We start from the raw sequence: 17,456 nt of genomic DNA on the forward strand, positions 1-17,456 counted from the left end.
TAAAATAATGATTTTTCTCCTATTCAGAATCACAGAACAGTTATTCAACAAAAGAAATAACTACAAATAGACATAATTCTATATTTAATGTCAAATAACTGCTAAAAGTACTTTTATTAAAAACTAGCCACAGTCCATTTTTTCATTTAAGAGAAGTTTTACTGGAGTATGGTTGATACAATATTTTGTTAGTTTCTGTTATACAGAAAAGTGGATCAGTTATGCATATGCATATGTCCACTTTTTATAGATTCTTTTCCTATGTAGGTCATTACAGAATGTTAAGTAGAGCTCCTGTGCTGCACAGTAAGCTCTTATTAGCTCTCTATTTTACATACAGTAGTGTGCATATGTCAGTTCCAATTGACAAGTTTATCCCTTTCTTCTCCATTCCCTCCTAGTAACCATGAGTTTGCTTTTAAAGTCTGAGAACCTGTTTCTTCTTTGTAAATAAGTCCATTTTACCACTTTTTTTTTCCCAATTCCACATACAAGGGATATCACATACCTGTCTCTCTGCCTGACTTACTTCGCTCAGCATGACAGTCTCTAGGCCCATCTGTGTTGCTGCAAAGGGCATTATTTTGTTCTTCTCGTGCCAGTCACGTTTCATTTACCTGTGACAAATTTCTCTTTCCAGTGTGTCTGTGCCCACATGAGACACATACCTACACCTTTGTTTATGGGCTTGACTGTACCCCTGTTTTAGCATTTATGTTTGCACTGACAGGTAGTCAACCAAATGTAAGTGAAACAGTGAATAAATCAAATAGCATCAATACGTTTTGACAAGTGGGTCTTAACATTTCTAAAGCTTGCCATTAGCCATTCTCATTCAGGTTTTAGATTTTAAATGTTTCATTTTTTACTGGATGACAGATTTTTAAAGATAAAGATGTCACCTCAAATGTGTAAATTTTTTCAAGACCACAGACTTGAAAAGTAACAAGTTACATGGGGAAAGTCTGAGAGGAGTTAAGTGAGGTTACTGTGCATACTACAATGTTAAAAGTCCCAACCCTATAGATATATCTGTCTTCTCCACTACCTTCTTGAATGCACTCTTGACCTCCTTGTTCCTCAGGCTGTAGACCACAGGATTCAGCATGGGGATGACCATGGCGTAAAACACAGATGCCACCTTGTCTGTGTCCATGGAGTGCCTGGAGCTGGGCTGTAAGTACATGAAGATAAGGGTCCCATAGAAGATGGAGACGGCAGTGAAGTGGGAAGCGCAGGTGGACAGCGCCTTTTGGTGACTTTGAGCTGAGTGCATCTTCAAGATGTTTACAAATATGAACAGGTAGGAAATCAGTATAACCAGAAGAGCAAAAGAGACATTAAAGCTCGACATAAAAACAAGAACTACTTCACTAACGTGTTTTTCAGAGCAAGAGAGAGCCAGGACAGCTGGAACATCACAGAAGAAATGATGGACCGTGTTGGACTTACAGAAAGTAAGACTGAATATGTCTCCAACATGGAAGCAGGCATTTAGAAACCCACAGATGTAGGAGCCTATGGCAAGATGTGCACACACACTTGTCGTCATAGTTGTGGTATAATGCAGAGGTCTGCACACAGCTGCATAGCGATCATAGGCCATTGAAGCCAAAAGGTAATTTTCCACAGTAGCAAAGGCGACGAAGAAGAACATCTGAGCAGCACATGCATTGTAGGAGATGAACTTGTCTCCTATAAGTAACCCAGCCACGGCTTTCGGAGTGACAGCCGAGGAGTAGCCAAAGTCCACCAGAGACAGGTTACTGAGGAAAAAGTACATAGGTGTGTGCAGATGAGAGCCCAGGAGAATCAGTGTGATCATTCCCAGGTTTCCGACCAGAGTGACGAGGTAAATGAGAGTGAGCATGATACAGAGGAGGCTCCGCAGCTCGGGGGCACTGGATAGTCCGAGGAGGATGAACCCAGTCACTTCCGCGCTGTTTTCCATTAGTGCTGTTTGGGAACCATGAGATGTCCTGGAGCAACGAGAAATAAAGGGAAAAGTGACCCCCAAAATAATAAATTGTAATGAAATGGAAGTGCCCAATTAGCTTGTACATTATGTCATTAATAACTTGTACTTCAAAATTATCTTGATTTCATGCTAAGAGCTTTACATTTAAGTTTGTGCATGTGGCCGCTAGTGGTAAAGAACCCGCCTACCCATGCAGGAGACATAAGAGGTGTGGGTTTGATCCCTAGGTCGGGAAGATCCCCTGGAGTAGGAAATGGCAACCCATTCCAGTGTTCGTGCCTGGAGGGCAAGAAGCCTGGCGGGCTACAGTCTGTACGCTTGCAAAGAGTCGAACACAACTGAAGCAATTTAGCATGCACACAAGTGTGTGTATGTGTGTGTATATGTATGTGTGTGTGTATATATACGTGTATGTACGGTGGGTAGTGTTATCACGTTTATTTTACCATTGCAAGAATTAGAGATTTGAGAAGTTATGTGATATTCTACAATTTCATTGTACGAAGAAATTTCGGGATTCAAGATTGAAATCCAGTTTCAATATAATAAAAAATATGTGTGCGTTTATATACTCCATTGTCAGCATATTTAAAGGTGCCTGTAATAATAAGGATGAGGTTATGGGGAAAAGGTTACACTGCAGTTTGACCTTGCTAGGGATGCTTTTGTTTTAAACCTCCAATGGGAGACCAGCTGAAATTAACACCTACACAATCAAAGTATCATTTATCTTATTTTTTTAACTTCTCTTTATTCAGGGCTTCCATGGTAGCTCAGTTGGTAAAGAATACACCTGCAATGCAGGAGACCCCTGTTTGACTCCTGGGTTGGGAAAATCCCCTGGAGAAGGGACAGGCTACCCACTCCAGTATTCTGGCCTGGAGAATAGTCCATGGGGTCACAAAGAGTTGGACACAACTGAGTGACTTTCAGTTTCACTTATTCAGGAAGCAGCAGGATTCATAATTATCACCAAATCCCTTACTAACCAAAGTTTTGACATTTATACTCCAGGTTCTACTTACTATTATAAAAATAATCAAAGCATCTTCTCCTGTACTCTAATAATTCATCATATGCATAATCTCCTCAAGGCTTTTACATGGATTGTACTTTTTACTAAAAATCCCCGGGTTAGGAACATCCCTTGGAAAAGGAGATGGCAACCACTTGAAAAATTCCTTGGACAGAGGAGCCTGGCAGGTTATAGTCCATGGCGTTGCAAAGCGTCAAACATGACTGAGAGACTGAGCACACACACGTTGATATACATGGAATACAGTAGCTTACCTTGATCTTTGACAAGAAGAGACAATCAATTTTGAATAGTGAGTGTGAAGTGAGAAATTCAGCCATAAAATAGTTCATCAGTAATGAAAGAGGGTAGTGGTCAAAAGGTTCCGAATTCTCTAAAGCAGAGAAATAGGGAGGAAAAAGACTAACAAAGACAGAGGAGCCTGGGTTCAAATTTCAAATCCATGATCGATTCTTATTGTGTCTTGGAAGGAGTCATTTAGCCTCTCCTTATTTGTAGGATAAACATAATAAAATAACTTCTCTTACATAATTTACAGATCTAGTCACTGTAAATAGCAAATAAGAGAAGGTTGTCATAATTTTTACATAGAGGTAGTTTTCTTGGCCATGGTTGTAGGCTCATAGCAAATCCTCAGGTAGTAGGGAGACCTGTGTGCAATGACGATGATTAACATTCGGGTGAGTATACGATGACCAAGGAGCTTGGCATGCAGTCAGGCCCCTCTAAAACGATGTCGCATGGAGTGTTGGTATTTCAGACGTGGGTGCAAGGGAACCAGGAGTGAATTATAGAGACATGGAGCTCTCGGGGATGCCCCCATGGGACCATCTGCAGCTCCTCACCCCACCTTCCAGGGAAGAAGCAATTGAACACCCTGTGGGGACCTTATTGCATATGAGTGTGCATGCATGTTTTGTATTACTTGTTCTTTCCTCTTGAGTTTTTCTAAATACATAATTCACAAATATTAAAATATACTGTTTTTGTATATAGTTTTTAAAATTTGGCCTAATGTATATGGTTATGTGTTACTGCAATCAAGATATAAAACCGTTCTATCATGTAGACAAACCTGTGGTTCTTTCTGATCCACTCCTTCTCCTACCTGTGACCCCTAGAAACCTCACAAATGCCTTGTGTACAAACTTTGCCTTTGCAAGAATATCCTTAATTAGAATTCTAGCATATCTGGTCTTTGAGTCTTGTTTCTTTCACTTACTATAATGCAATTAACATCCATCCTTGCTGTTAACTTGACTATCAGTGGAATTTTTTGAATAGTATTCCATTTTCATCAGCTCCTTGTTGGTGCGTGTATGCATGCTAAGTTGCTTCACTCATGTCTGACTTTTTGCAACCCTACAGATTGTAGCTTGCCAGGCTCCTCTGTCCATGGAATTTTCCAGGCAAGAATACTGAAAGGGATTACTATTTCCTATTCCAGGGGATGTTTCCAACCCCGGGGTCAAATTCTTGCAACTCTTGCGTTGGCAGTCGGGTTCTTTACCAGTAGTGCCAGAGACATTACATTGGTTCTAGTGTTTAGGGATTACAAATAAAGAGAAATAAAAAATAGATTAAGACAAATAAAAATGAAAACGCTACATATCAAATATTGAATAGTTAACAAAAACAGTGTTCATAGAGATCCTTACAGCTGTGAGTGTTTATTTCAGGAATGAGTAAAGATGTCAAGGGAAAAGAAGTGCTCACTAAAACCAAAATTTAAAGAAAGCAGGAAATAGTACAGATTCGAGTAGAGATAAGGAAAACAGACAATAAAAATATGTAATCTGCAATAGAAGCCATATGAAACTAATAAACCCGTACCCAGTTTTCTCCATATCCTGTATTACTTATTTACTAAAATGTAAAAAATAACTGTTGCGTGTATTTGAGTGCAACATGATGTTTCGATGTACATGTACACAGTGAAATGATTGTTGCTGTCAATGTAATCGACATAAACATTTTTTCACACAGTTACTTGGTTTTCTATGTGTGTATTTCAGAGCATTATTTACAATAGCCAAGCTAAGGAAACAATCTAAGTGTCTCTGAAGGATACATGGATAAAGAAATTGTGGGACGACCCAGAGGGATGGTACGGGGAGGGAGGAGGGAGGAGGGTTCAGGATAGGGAACACATGTATACCTGTGGCGGATTCATGTTGATATATGGCAAAACCAATACAATATTGTAAAGTTAAAAAATAAAAAATAAAGCAAAAAATGTATATATATATAAAAAGAAATTGTGGCATATATACATGCAATGGAGTAATATCCAGCCTTAAAAAAGGAGATACTGCCTTTTGCAGCAGCATAAATAACCCTGGAGGACATTATACCAAGTGAAATAAGTCAGAACTAGAAAGAACACGGCTGCCTGATCTCACTTCTGTGTGGATCTAAGAAAACTAAATACAAACAAACAGGTAGTAGAATGGTGGCTCTTTCTGTTGCAATGTTAGCCTTTTCACTTTTTATGGTGAAATGAAAATATCTCCTGCCATATCAATAAGCAAGAAATGTCACAGCCATCAGCGATTTCTGGCCTCCAAATATGAATGAGGGCTCCCCAAGCTGGGATCCCCCAGATGCCTCCACCCCTCAGGGTGATTGCCGAGGACCTGGGGAAGGCAAGAAGCAGCCATCTGCACATCCACCACCCCTTAGGGGGAGCCAGGAAACAGGAGTGGCCCCAGAGAGCAGAGGTGCATATGAAAGGAAAGAATTCACAGAGCCGGGAGGCTTGCATCTTTCTGTGCATAGAATGCTAAATTCCTTAACTTGATACCTGATCTTTGATGTTCAGGCTGCCTGCTCCCTTTGTTGCAAACTTGTATACAGCCTGACTTCCTCTCCTGCCTCCTTGGAGCGGTTTTCTCAGAGCTACTGAGATGCTGTCTCCCTGGCTCGGAGGCCTAAACATTCCCACCAAATAAAATAGCTCTTTACTTTCAGGTTGTGACTATATTATATTCTTTGAAATAAGTCACTAAGTCGAGCTTACTGAACTGCAGGTGTTGTGGAACTAAGCTCCACCTCCTAGAGGGGGCAATGTTCTAACAAGAGTTCTGTTAGTGAGATTTGTCTCTTCTTCCTGATTTATTAATTACTTAGTCATGTATTTTTTTAGTGTGTTCTCATACATTTATGCCTTGGGTTGTAATCCAATCCCAGGTTATTTTTTTGCTCTAATTATTCCCGTTTTCACCATGTGAAACTTTTTCAGTTGGATCCTTTGTCTCCCTGACATAGCACGAGCCTTCTGTTCTTTGAGGATTTCTCTACTTGGTGGCACTACAGAATGCTCTAGGCATAATGCTCTTGTTTTTCCTCTTCCCCCAAACCAGAATCAATACTTAAAAACTTGGCGGCTTAAAAGAACAGAAAGTTATTCTCTCACAGTTCCAAATGCTGGGCATCCAAAGTCAGTTTCACTGTGCCAAATTAGTGGTGATCCCTTTGGAGGCTGTAGGATCGGATCCATTATTGCTTGTTCCACTTCTGCTAATTGCACCACTCCGATCTCTGTCTCCATAGCTACACCGCCTTCCCCTCCTCTGTGAGCCAATCTCTCTCTGACTTCTTACAGGGATACAGGTGATTTCCTTTAGGGCCCACATGTATAATCCAGGACAGTTGCTCAGTCTGAAACCCTTAACATAACCACAGCTGCACGGTTCCCAGCCTATACAAGTTCACATGGGAACATTCTACATGATCTTCAAAAACTGGCTATAACTCAAAAATAGCTCAACATTAAATAAGTTTCAACAGAGAAACATCATAATAAAGACAGATGTGAACCTTATGATATACTTCACTGCCTACACGTAGCAGCATGATCGTCTTCCTACGTTCCAGTAGGATCTTACCAATGCTGAGATGGTGAAGTCTACAATCAGATAGAGACAGAAAAAGGAGCCACTGGTGCATGTTCCCTTTGAAGTTTTAGTATAGAACCGAGTTCCCTGAGGATCAAATTAAATGCATAATGATATAGAATGTATGTTATGTTTATTACTGACAGGTATTTTTATATGAATATTATGAAGCATTTCAGTTAGAAGTATAATCAGTATGTATGAAGTCGTTTTCCAAATTAACTGAGTAAACGTTTATACGATCTTATTAATGTATTTTTATGATTTTCCAAATAGAATTCATTTGCTGCTTACTTGCCACTGTACAAGGCATTGTTGTAGCCACGCGTTCTCAGAAACAAACTCACTCAGAAGGACAATGCAGATAGTGGAGTGCAGTTTATTACACAGGCGGGCCCAAGGCAGTCTCCTCTTAGCCAAGGACTCCGACCAGTTTTTGTGAAAACCTTATACACCCTAAGTGTACGGTGCCCAAACTCACCTCCCCAAATTCCCTGACAATCAAAGTTAACCCGTGATTCATATGCCTTAAGCCTAGGTAGTTAACCGTGGACAATTATCAATAGGCCTGTGGTCATACCCTAATGAGCTTAATAGAATGTATGATTCTATTTGGTTACACAAATAATTAGGGTATTCTTTTAGGCCAGGGAGAGTCTAGGTACAAGCCCTGGGGGTCTTCCTTCAGGGGCCTGGTTTTCCAGTTGGTTTGTCATTTCCAGAGATACTTGGCATAGAGCTCAAAGTCCACAGTCCAACCCAAGATGGAGTCCTACTTTCAAGATACAGCCTGTTCTGTTTCCTCCTTCAACAGGATGAGGAGTATGTGTGCATAGGGAGGAGAGAGTGACTACTTTTAACAATGATCAGGGAAGCTCTCCATGTTAGGATAACACTTAAAGACACTTAAAGCAGAGATTCCATTCAGAAGGAACCTCAGGCACAAAAGCAATGAAACAGAAGCATGTGTAGACTTGTCAGGAAACAGCAAGAGGATCACAGAATGAATGGAGTGGGGAAGCAGACATTGGGAGTGACAAACGATGACCTAATTCAGCCAAAGTATGAACATTAACCATTTCACAGCATTTGTAGGCAGAAAAATGTACTGACTGGGCTTCGCTGGTGGCTCAGTGGTAAAGAATCCACCTGCCGATGCAGGAGACGTGGGCTTGATCCCTGGGTTGGAAAGATCCCCTGGAGAAGGAAGTGACAACCCACTCCAGTATTTTTGCCTGGGAAATCCTGTGGGCAGAGGAGCCTAGTAGGCTACCTGGCATGCTACAGTCCATGGGATCACAAAGAGTCAGACACGTCTTTGCTACTGAACAACAACTCTCAGGACATTTTTAAACATTGTGAAAATGTGTGGTGAATATCACAGATGAAAAATTCTTCATCTGTGAAGAACTGAACATGCTTTTATTTTCCTCCATTTTTCTTCTAGGGTTTTCATCCTTTCATAAAACCAAATGTTTGGTTTTTGGTCCTTCAAAATGACTCAGTCAAGACAGAAATATAGCCCCATTTAAATGTGATATTTATGTGTCTTTCAATAATGTGTTGGAGAAGGAAATGGCAACCCACACCAGTATTCTTGCTTAGAGAATCCTGTTGACAGAGGAGCCTGGTGGGCTGCTGTCCATAGGGTCACACAGAGTTGGACACGACTGAAGCAACTTAGCATGCATGCATGCCTTGGAGAAGGAAATGGCAACCCACTCCAGTGTTCTTGCCTGGAGAATCCCAGGGACAGAGGAGCCTGGTGGGCTGCTGTCTATGGGGTCGCACAGAGTCGGACATGACTGAAGGGACTTAGCAGCAGCAGCAGCAGCAGCAATAATGTATGCCAATAAGGCACATACTTTCATTTAGAGTTACAAAATATTTCTCTAATTAAGACACGTAGAAGAGATATTCAGCTAAATAAATAAATTAAACATAAGGTTACAGTCATCCTAACTTATTTTATTAAAAGCTACCTATGCTGTATCACTGACGTCTACACCACTGCCATGTATGTGACCACATGTCTCATGCCCACATAGAGCACACGTATGTGTTTCTCATCATAGCCTTGCTTGTATCACTGATTTACATGTACATTTGCACTGACATGTGGTAGAGAAAAAGCCTGTGTAACAAGTGAATAAATCAAATCCATAACTAAGGTTTGTGAGAAGCAAGACCCAAAACATCTTATTCTTTCCCCGAGCTATACTATTTCAAGTATTACATTTCCAGACATATTTTATTATCCCTAAACAACATATTTTTGAAGTGGTAAGGCTATAACTTTAGGAATTAAATGCATTGTATGGCTAAAAAGAGAGAATAGAATGACCTGAGACAAATGAAACTACATTATTTTGTATAATACATTAAAATGCAAATCCTAGAGAGAATTTTGCCTTCCCCCAAACCTTCTTGAATGCACTTTTCACCTCTTTGTTCCTCAGGCTGTAGACTATAGGGTTCAGCATGGGGATGACCATAGCATAGAACACGGAGGCCACTTTGTCTGTGTCCATGGAGTGATTGGAGCTGGGTTGCAAGTACATGAAGATGATTGTTCCATAGAAGATGCTGACGGCTGAAAGGTGACTAGCGCAGGTGGACAAAGCTTTTTGGTATCCCTTAGCTGAGTGCATCTTCAAGACAGTGATAAATATGAGAAGGTAGGAAATAAATATTACCAGAAGAGCAAAAAAGACATTAAAGCTTGAAATTAAAACGAGAACCACCTCTCTAACATGTTTATCAGAGCAAGAGAGAGCCATGACAGCTGGAATATCACAGAAAAAGTGATGGACCAGCTTGGACTCACACAGAGAAAGGCTGAACGTGCCCCCAACGTGGATGGAGGCATTCACGAATCCACAGATGGAGGAGCCTATGGCCAGACGGGCACACACACTCATCTTCATGGTGATGGTGTAATGTAGGTGTTCACACACTGCAGCGTGGCGATCATAGGCCATTGCAGCTAAGAGGAAATTTTCCACACTGGCAAAGGCTGCGAAAAAGAATATCTGAGTAGCACAGGCATTGTATGAGATGACCTTGTCTGCTCTAAGAAACCCAGCCATCACTTTCGGTGTGACAGCTGAGGAGTAGCCAAAGTCCACCAAAGACAGATTAATGATGAGAAAGTACATTGGGGTGTGGAGACAGGAGTCCAACAGGATCAGTGTGATCATCCCCAGGTTTCCCAAAACACTGATGAGGTAAATGAGGGTGAACACAATAAAGAGGGGGATCTGAAGTTCTGGAGCATTGGTTAGACCCACCAGGTGAAATCCATCACCTCTATACCATTCTTCATGGGAATTTTCTAAATTCTCTGTAGTAATGAGAAAGCAAAGAGCATCTGGTAAACAGCAAAGAGTTTGCACTGGAATTATATAAACACCCTGTTATTTTATCACTTTATGATGGCAATAAATTATTCTTCACAATTCTCTGATCTAGAGCATAGGTTTGAAGCAAAAAACCTAGCAAATATGTTATAGTTACATACTGATTTATCTTACAGCTACATACTTTGCGTTTTTGGGCTCCAAAGTCACTGTAGATGGTGACTGTGGCCGTGAAATTAAAAGACACTTGCTCTTTGGAAGAAAAGTTATGACCAACATAGACAGCATATTAAAAAGTAGAGACATTACTTTGCCAACTAAGGTTTGTCTAATCAAAGCTATGGTTCCAGCAGTCATGTATGGATGTGAGAGTTGGATTATAAAGAAAGCTGAGTGCTGAAGAATTGATGCTTTTGAACCATGGTGTTGGAGAAGACTCTTGAGAGTCCCTTGGACAGCAAGTAGATCCAACAAGTCAATCCTAAAGGAAATCAGTCCTGAATATTCGTTGGAAAGACTGATGCTGAAGCTGAAACTCCAATACTTTGCCCACCTGATGCAAAGAACTGACTCATCTGAAAAAACCCTGATGTTGGGCAAGATTGAAGGCTGGGTGGAGAAGGAGATGACAGAGAATGAAATGATTGGCTGACATCACTGACTCCATGGAGATGAGTTTGAGTAAGCTCCGGGAGTTGGTGATGGACAGAGAGGCCTGGGGTCCTGCAGTCCGTGGTCGCAAAGAATCAGACATGACTAAGTGACTGAAATGAACTGAACTGAACTGATAGTTACATCCTGTTGAAGCTGCAAGATCCATACAGAGTACATGCATTGCACAACTTCCCACTTGTGCAGATGAGCAAACTAAGGGCAGAAAGAGGTTATAATCTGTCTAATCACATATTTACATAAACTCATCTCCCAAGTCCGATAACTTGAATCTGTTAACAATTTACATTTATATAGTGCTCATTCTCAGTACACATTTACATTTAACATGTTGGGTTTCCCTAGTGGCTCAGATGGAAAAGTATCTGCTTATAATGCAGGAGACCTGGGTTCAATCCCTAGGTCAGGAAGATAACCTGGAGACAGAAATGGCAACTCACTCCAATATTCTTGCCTGAAGAATCCTGTGGGCAGAGGATCCTGGAGGGCTACAGTCCATGGGGTTGATGTTAAAAACTACTTAATCCTCTTAACAGTCATACAAACAGTTAAGTGTTTTGTGGACCTTTACACATGACAGAGTGAAGCTTTGAATCAAAGGCAGAGCTTGGACTCTGGAAAAAAGTACATATATATTAAAAAAGCAGCCCCACCGTTTACTATTTGGGAGACATTATCCATAAAATAACTTCTTAGAGCCTTTCTTTCTCTATATACAAAATGAAAAGTCTAATAGGACATTTAAAGTTGGATTATTATAATAGTTAAATGAGAGAATACATTTTTAAAAAACCACAAACGGATGTGCACCGCAATCCTAGTGATTTACTGTGTGTTCTCATTATGATAAAACGGCAGTCTCCATCTTGGTTTAGGAAATGTGGGTGGTGGCATGTAGGGTGTCAACATGTGGGTGAAGTTGACCTATGAGATTTGATCTATGAAATTCTAATTTGAACAATTAGAATCACACACTAAAAGCTATGAGTTTTGGGCTTCCCTGGTGGCTCAGATGGTAAAGAATCCGCCTGCAACGCAGGAGACCTGGGTTCTATCCCTGGGTTTCGAAGATCCCCTGGAAAAGGGAATGGTTACCCACTCCAGGATTCTTGCCTGGAGAATCCCACAGACAGAGGAGCCTGTAGGCTGCAGTTAATGGAGTGGCCAAGAGTTGGGCATGACTGAAGTGACTTAGCACACCACAAAAACTGTGGCTATTAAGTGTTTGTTGTTGCTAGTGGTAAAGAATTCGCCTGCCAGTGCAGGAGACACAAGAGAAAGGGTTCAATCCCTGGGTCGGGAAGGTCCCCTGGAGAAGGGACTGGCAACTCTCCCCAGTATTCTTGCCTGGGAAATCCCATGGACAGAGGAGCCTGTGGGGCTACATTGAATGGGGTCGCAAAGAGCTGGACATGACTGAGCAACTGAGTGCACATATATTTTAATTAGAAAATGGAGAAAGAAAAAGAAATAACAAGCGATATGATAATGTGTGAACCATCAACATATCCAGCTAGATCACACAGGTAATTCAATTTTTTCTTCCCTAAGAAAGAGATGAGAGCTATAGATGCCCTCATGGGGAATATCCCCGAAGAGCTCCATGTATCTATAACTCCTTCATGATTCCTACGAGCTAGTCTCTGAAATCCCCATCTGACTCAGTATGACATCATTTTAGCTGAGATCCCTTGGCTGTCATCTATTCCTCTGATTGTTAGCAGTTGTAAGTACATGCAGGCGTTCTCCTCCCGAACCCCCAACCTGAGGATTTGCTGTGATGCTGCAATCATGTCCAGAGAAAACATCCTGGTGCTCTGTGTTAACCTAGCGGGGTGGGATGGGGTGGGAGGTGGGAGGTGGGAGGTTTAAGGGGGAGGGGACGTATGTATGCCCGTGGCTGGTTCATGCTGATTACGGCAGAAACTAACACAACATTGTAAGGCAATTATCCTCCAATTAAAAAAAATAATTTTTAAAATATATATTGATTGACTTTAAAATGATAGCACTTCAGCAAGGCACTTTATAGAACTTCCTTCATTTGCTAATCATAGGCCCAATTCTGTGAAATATATGGAAGAGGTCATTTTATTATTTCTTTTTCAAATAAGCAGAAGACAGTGACTCTGCCAAGAGCAAAGAATTAGTGAAGTGTTCAGGACTTTCTCCCAAGTTTCTAACTGCTGGGTTCTTTCCTCCATCTTTACTTGTCTTAGAGGTCTTAGAATCTTTTGACCAGTGCCTGACAGAGAACATCCATCTCTCGCTATATACATGCATTATTCCATGGTTAAATGCTGACTCTAGACTCACTATTTGGGACTGACTGTTTTTTCCAGCAGTAAGGTAAGACTTTATGTTTCATATAAATTTTTGGTGAGTGTAATTCATGCAAAAATCTGTGGGGCAACTTTAGCTACTATGAACTATTTGAGCATAGAAATAGATATTTTGACAATTTTCTTCCCTAAAACAGTAAGTTGAGACTGCAGTTTAAATGTCAAAACTTCCATCAATAGGAAATTTAGTGACACAAGGAATATCCATTATACTGCCTTCCTAAAAAAAAAAAATTAGCAAAAAATGTAAGTGCTGCTGTAAGTCTTACTTCATTTTATTTACTATTTCTTGTCCTTTTATTGGAAGCTAAAAAAGAAACTTAAATAAAAAACACTAAAACACCAGAACAGAGTGAAATAATTCTTCTTTAGACCACAGAAATGTTATAATTGAATTAGCAAGATCAATATTCCATTGTAATCTTTCCCCAATAACCTCATCCTCATGATTATTACTAGCACATTTATAAAGGCCAATAGAGAGGAGGCTAAAAAATAAGGCTTTTGATTTGATCACAGCTGAGTTTGAATTTTGAATCTTTAACTTTCCTCCTACTAACTATGTAATTGTAGAGCTTCATGTAATTCTCAAATCCTCAGTTCTCTTAATGGTAGAATAGGAATAATAATACCTACCTTACAACATGACTGAGGACTAAATGAAAAGAGGTATGTATTTGTATATATACATATAAACACATGAATAAATAAATTAAATATATATCTGACAATTAGAAGTACAATGGTAGAGAAGAATAATAGATGGGCCTGTTAAAGGACTAAATTCAAGTAAGAAATATTTAAGGCACTCTTCCTACACCAGAACATGTTGATATAAAAATTTCAAACATGGGGCTCACCACCAAACCAGACCTGTTGGCAGGCTGAAGACTGCCAACAAACTAGGAAATTTTCAACCCTTGACCTCTGTGGTTCAACTATGAGAAGACAGTAATAAGAGAAAGGATGAGTTTCTAAAAAGAGGCTCTGGGAATTCCCTGGCAGTCCAGTGGTTAGGACTCCAGGCTGTCACTGCCGAGGGCCTGGTTAATCCCTGGTTGGAGAACTAAGATCCCACAAGCCACATGCAATGGCGGAAATAAAAATAAAAAAGAGACCCTTTCAACCCAAGCTAAAACATGGATTTTAAAGGAGCAACCTGAGCAAAAGAATCACTCGCATGGAATGACCAGAAGAGCCTCTCTGTACAGCGGGACAGCCTGGGAAAGCCTGGAGGACACAGGAAAATGTCAGTGGGCCAAAGGCGAGAGGAAGCCACAGCACTACAGCGCTCACCCCCGCCTGGACCTCGCACCTCACCACCCACGCTTCTCAAGCAATCATGGAGGTGACCAGTTCATCTTAATACTAACACTACATCTGATGTGATCAGACTGTACTCAATACCCAGCATTCTACTCATCGTTTTTAATATGTTTATCTCCTTTAATTCTCATAATAATACCTTGTTAAGTCTCATTACACAGGGACTTCCCCGGTGGCTCAGCTGGTAAAGAATCCGCCTGCAATACAGGAGACCCAGGTTCAATCCCTGGGTTGGGAAGATCCCCTGGAGAAGGGAATGGCAACCCACTCTAGTATTCTTACCTGGAGAATTCCATGGGCAGAGGAGCCTGGCGGGCTGCAGTCCATGGGTTGCAGAGTCGGATGACTGAGCAACTAACACTTTTTTAGTTTCATTACGATTGTCACTTTGTAAATGAAAAAGATCACTTCAGGGGAGTTAGGTCAGGCTCAGTGATTCCCAGGTAGTGGGAGGCAAGCTGTGTGCACCGCATCTCAGAGCCCAGGCTTCTTGCTGGATGCTGCACCCCACCTCGCTGAACTGTCTCTGCAGGTCGTACAGCCCCTCCCGCCCCAGTTATCCCACCACGGGCACTGGGCATGTGTCTCTCAGTTACTTCACTGTAAAACTGCAAAGGCTGGGTTAGAACACTGGAGACAGAGTAATTGTAAACTGAATTAAGTTCAACTTGATTTTAAACTCAGTTAAGACAGTGGACTTACACTGGCAGTGGAATCTCTTACAATTCCAGTGAATCACTCACACTTCCAGTGGAATCACGCACACTTCCAGTGAATCACTCACACTTCCAGTGGAATCACGCACACTTCCAGTGAATCACTCACACTTCCAGTGGAATCACTCTGAAAGTGAAAGTCGCTCAGTCGTGTCCTACTCTCTGCGACCCCATGGACTGTAGCCCTCCAGGCTCCTCGGTCCATGGGATTCTCCCAGTAAGAATACTGGAGTGGGTAGTCATTCTCTTCTCCAGGGGATCTTCCTGACAGAGGTATCGAACCCAGGTCTCCTGCATTGCAGGCAGATTCCTTACCATCTGAGCCACGCCAGAAGCTGGGTACAGACATTGTTCTGGCAGTCATAATTTTATAAACTTAAATACAATACTCAGCCTCTGTGCTTCATGAATTAAATGGGGATAACAATCAATCTCATGGGGTTGTTGAGAGAAATAAAAGAAAATACGTGTCAAGTGTTCAGAGCAGTTTGGGGAAATTGAGCAATTTAGACCTAAGTATTTACTAGGCTGAGAAAAACTTAATTAACAGATATATTTATTCAAGATGGCTCATCTTAGTCAGGACATAATATTTTCTACATCTCAGTTCACGAACTTACAAAATTTAAAAGTTGGAAAATGGTCCATGAAGACCCCTCAGCTTCAACAGTGTGAAACTCTACAGATACTTTGTGGCTTAAATTTTGTTTAGTCTGTACTTCAGATGTGGAGAAGTTCAAATTATCCCATTAACGAAATATTTGTATATGTGTATATATGCACATATGCACAATGCTGAATTAATTTCACTTTCAATCTCCCATTTGTTTATCACTGTGCTCCTTTCTTTTTCTTTGCCATAGGACCTCCTGTGATTCAAAAACTGCATCCATGAGGAATAATACAGGAGTGCCTGAATTCATCCTGCTGGGACTCACCAGTGCCCCCGGACTGCAGGTCCCCCTCTTTATAATATTCCTGCTCATTTATCTTGTCAATATGGTTGGGACTGATCCTGCTGATTCTCTTGGAGTCTCGTCTCCACATTCCCATGTACTTTTCCCCTACAAATCTGTCTCTGGTGGACTTTTGCTACTCCACAGCTGTCACTCCCAAGGTGATGGCTGGGCTCCTTGTAGGAGACCAGGTCATCTCCTACAATGTATGCACTGCTCAGAGGTTCTTTTTTGCAGCATTTGCCACTGTGGAAAGTTACCTGTTGGCCTCAATGGCCTATGACTGCTACGCAGCAGTGTGCAACCCCCTATGTTATAACACCACCATGACAGCAAGTGTGTGTACTTGTATGGCTATGGGTCCCTACTTCTGTGGTTTCCTGAATGCCTCCGTCCACAGGGGAGACATTTTCCGGCTCTACTTCTGTAGGGCCAATGTGCTCCACCACTTTTTCTGCAATATTCCAGCAGTCATGGCTCTCTCTTGCTCTGATAAACATATCAGTGAGCTGATTCTCCACGTGGTGGCAAGTTTCGGTATTGAGTTTGCCCTCCTGGTTATCTTGATTTCCTATTTGTTCATATTTACCACCATCTTGAAGATGCACTCGGCTGAGGGATATCAGAAGGCTTTATCCACCTGCGTGTCTCACCTCACCACAGTCTCCATCTTCTATGGGACAGGCATCTTTATGTACTCTCAGCCCAGCTCCAGTCATCCCATGGACACAGACAAAATTGCGTCTGTGTGCTATACCATGGTCATCCCCCTGCTCAGCCCCTTGGTCTATAAACAAGGAGGTCAAAAACGCTTTCAAGAAGGTGGGTAAGAAGGCATAATTTTCGAAGCTACACCTTTGAAAGTTGTAGGATCCAAATGACTTAGTTTCTTTCCCCTCAGACCGTCATCATGCAGTAATTCACATTTTAAGGCTTGTACTGCACCTAAATTACTACAGTAACACCATTCCTTTTTTGAAAACCTATCGTCTAGAAAAACAAAAAAATTAAGTTCAAATATGTGATAGTTGATTGAGGATGGCCAGAGGGGACCTTAAGAATATTAAAATCCTGCTTGTAGTGAATTTTGTTAATTATATTTGATTTATTCACATGTTGATATTATCTTTATCATGTGGCAATGGTGCTGCTGCTGAGTCGCTTCAGTCGTGTCT

The 17,456-nt window shown here is 41.2% G+C and overlaps 1 protein-coding gene and 2 pseudogenes across 1 annotated transcript; 1 reads left to right on the top strand and 2 right to left on the bottom strand.

Moving 5' to 3' along the window:
* Positions 1-997: 997 nt before the first annotated feature.
* OR5B2 (olfactory receptor family 5 subfamily B member 2) lies at positions 998-1,951 on the bottom strand. Its single transcript, NM_001390733.1, has one exon. The coding sequence runs from the start codon at positions 1,949-1,951 to the stop codon at positions 998-1,000; it is 954 nt and encodes a 317-aa protein (NP_001377662.1).
* OR5B151P (olfactory receptor family 5 subfamily B member 151, pseudogene) lies at positions 9,298-10,248 on the bottom strand (annotated as a pseudogene).
* On the top strand, positions 16,181-17,121 carry OR5B135P (olfactory receptor family 5 subfamily B member 135, pseudogene; annotated as a pseudogene).

Source organism: Bos taurus, chromosome 15 (genome assembly GCF_002263795.3).
Source record: "Bos taurus isolate L1 Dominette 01449 registration number 42190680 breed Hereford chromosome 15, ARS-UCD2.0, whole genome shotgun sequence".
NCBI lineage: Eukaryota > Metazoa > Chordata > Mammalia > Artiodactyla > Bovidae > Bos > Bos taurus.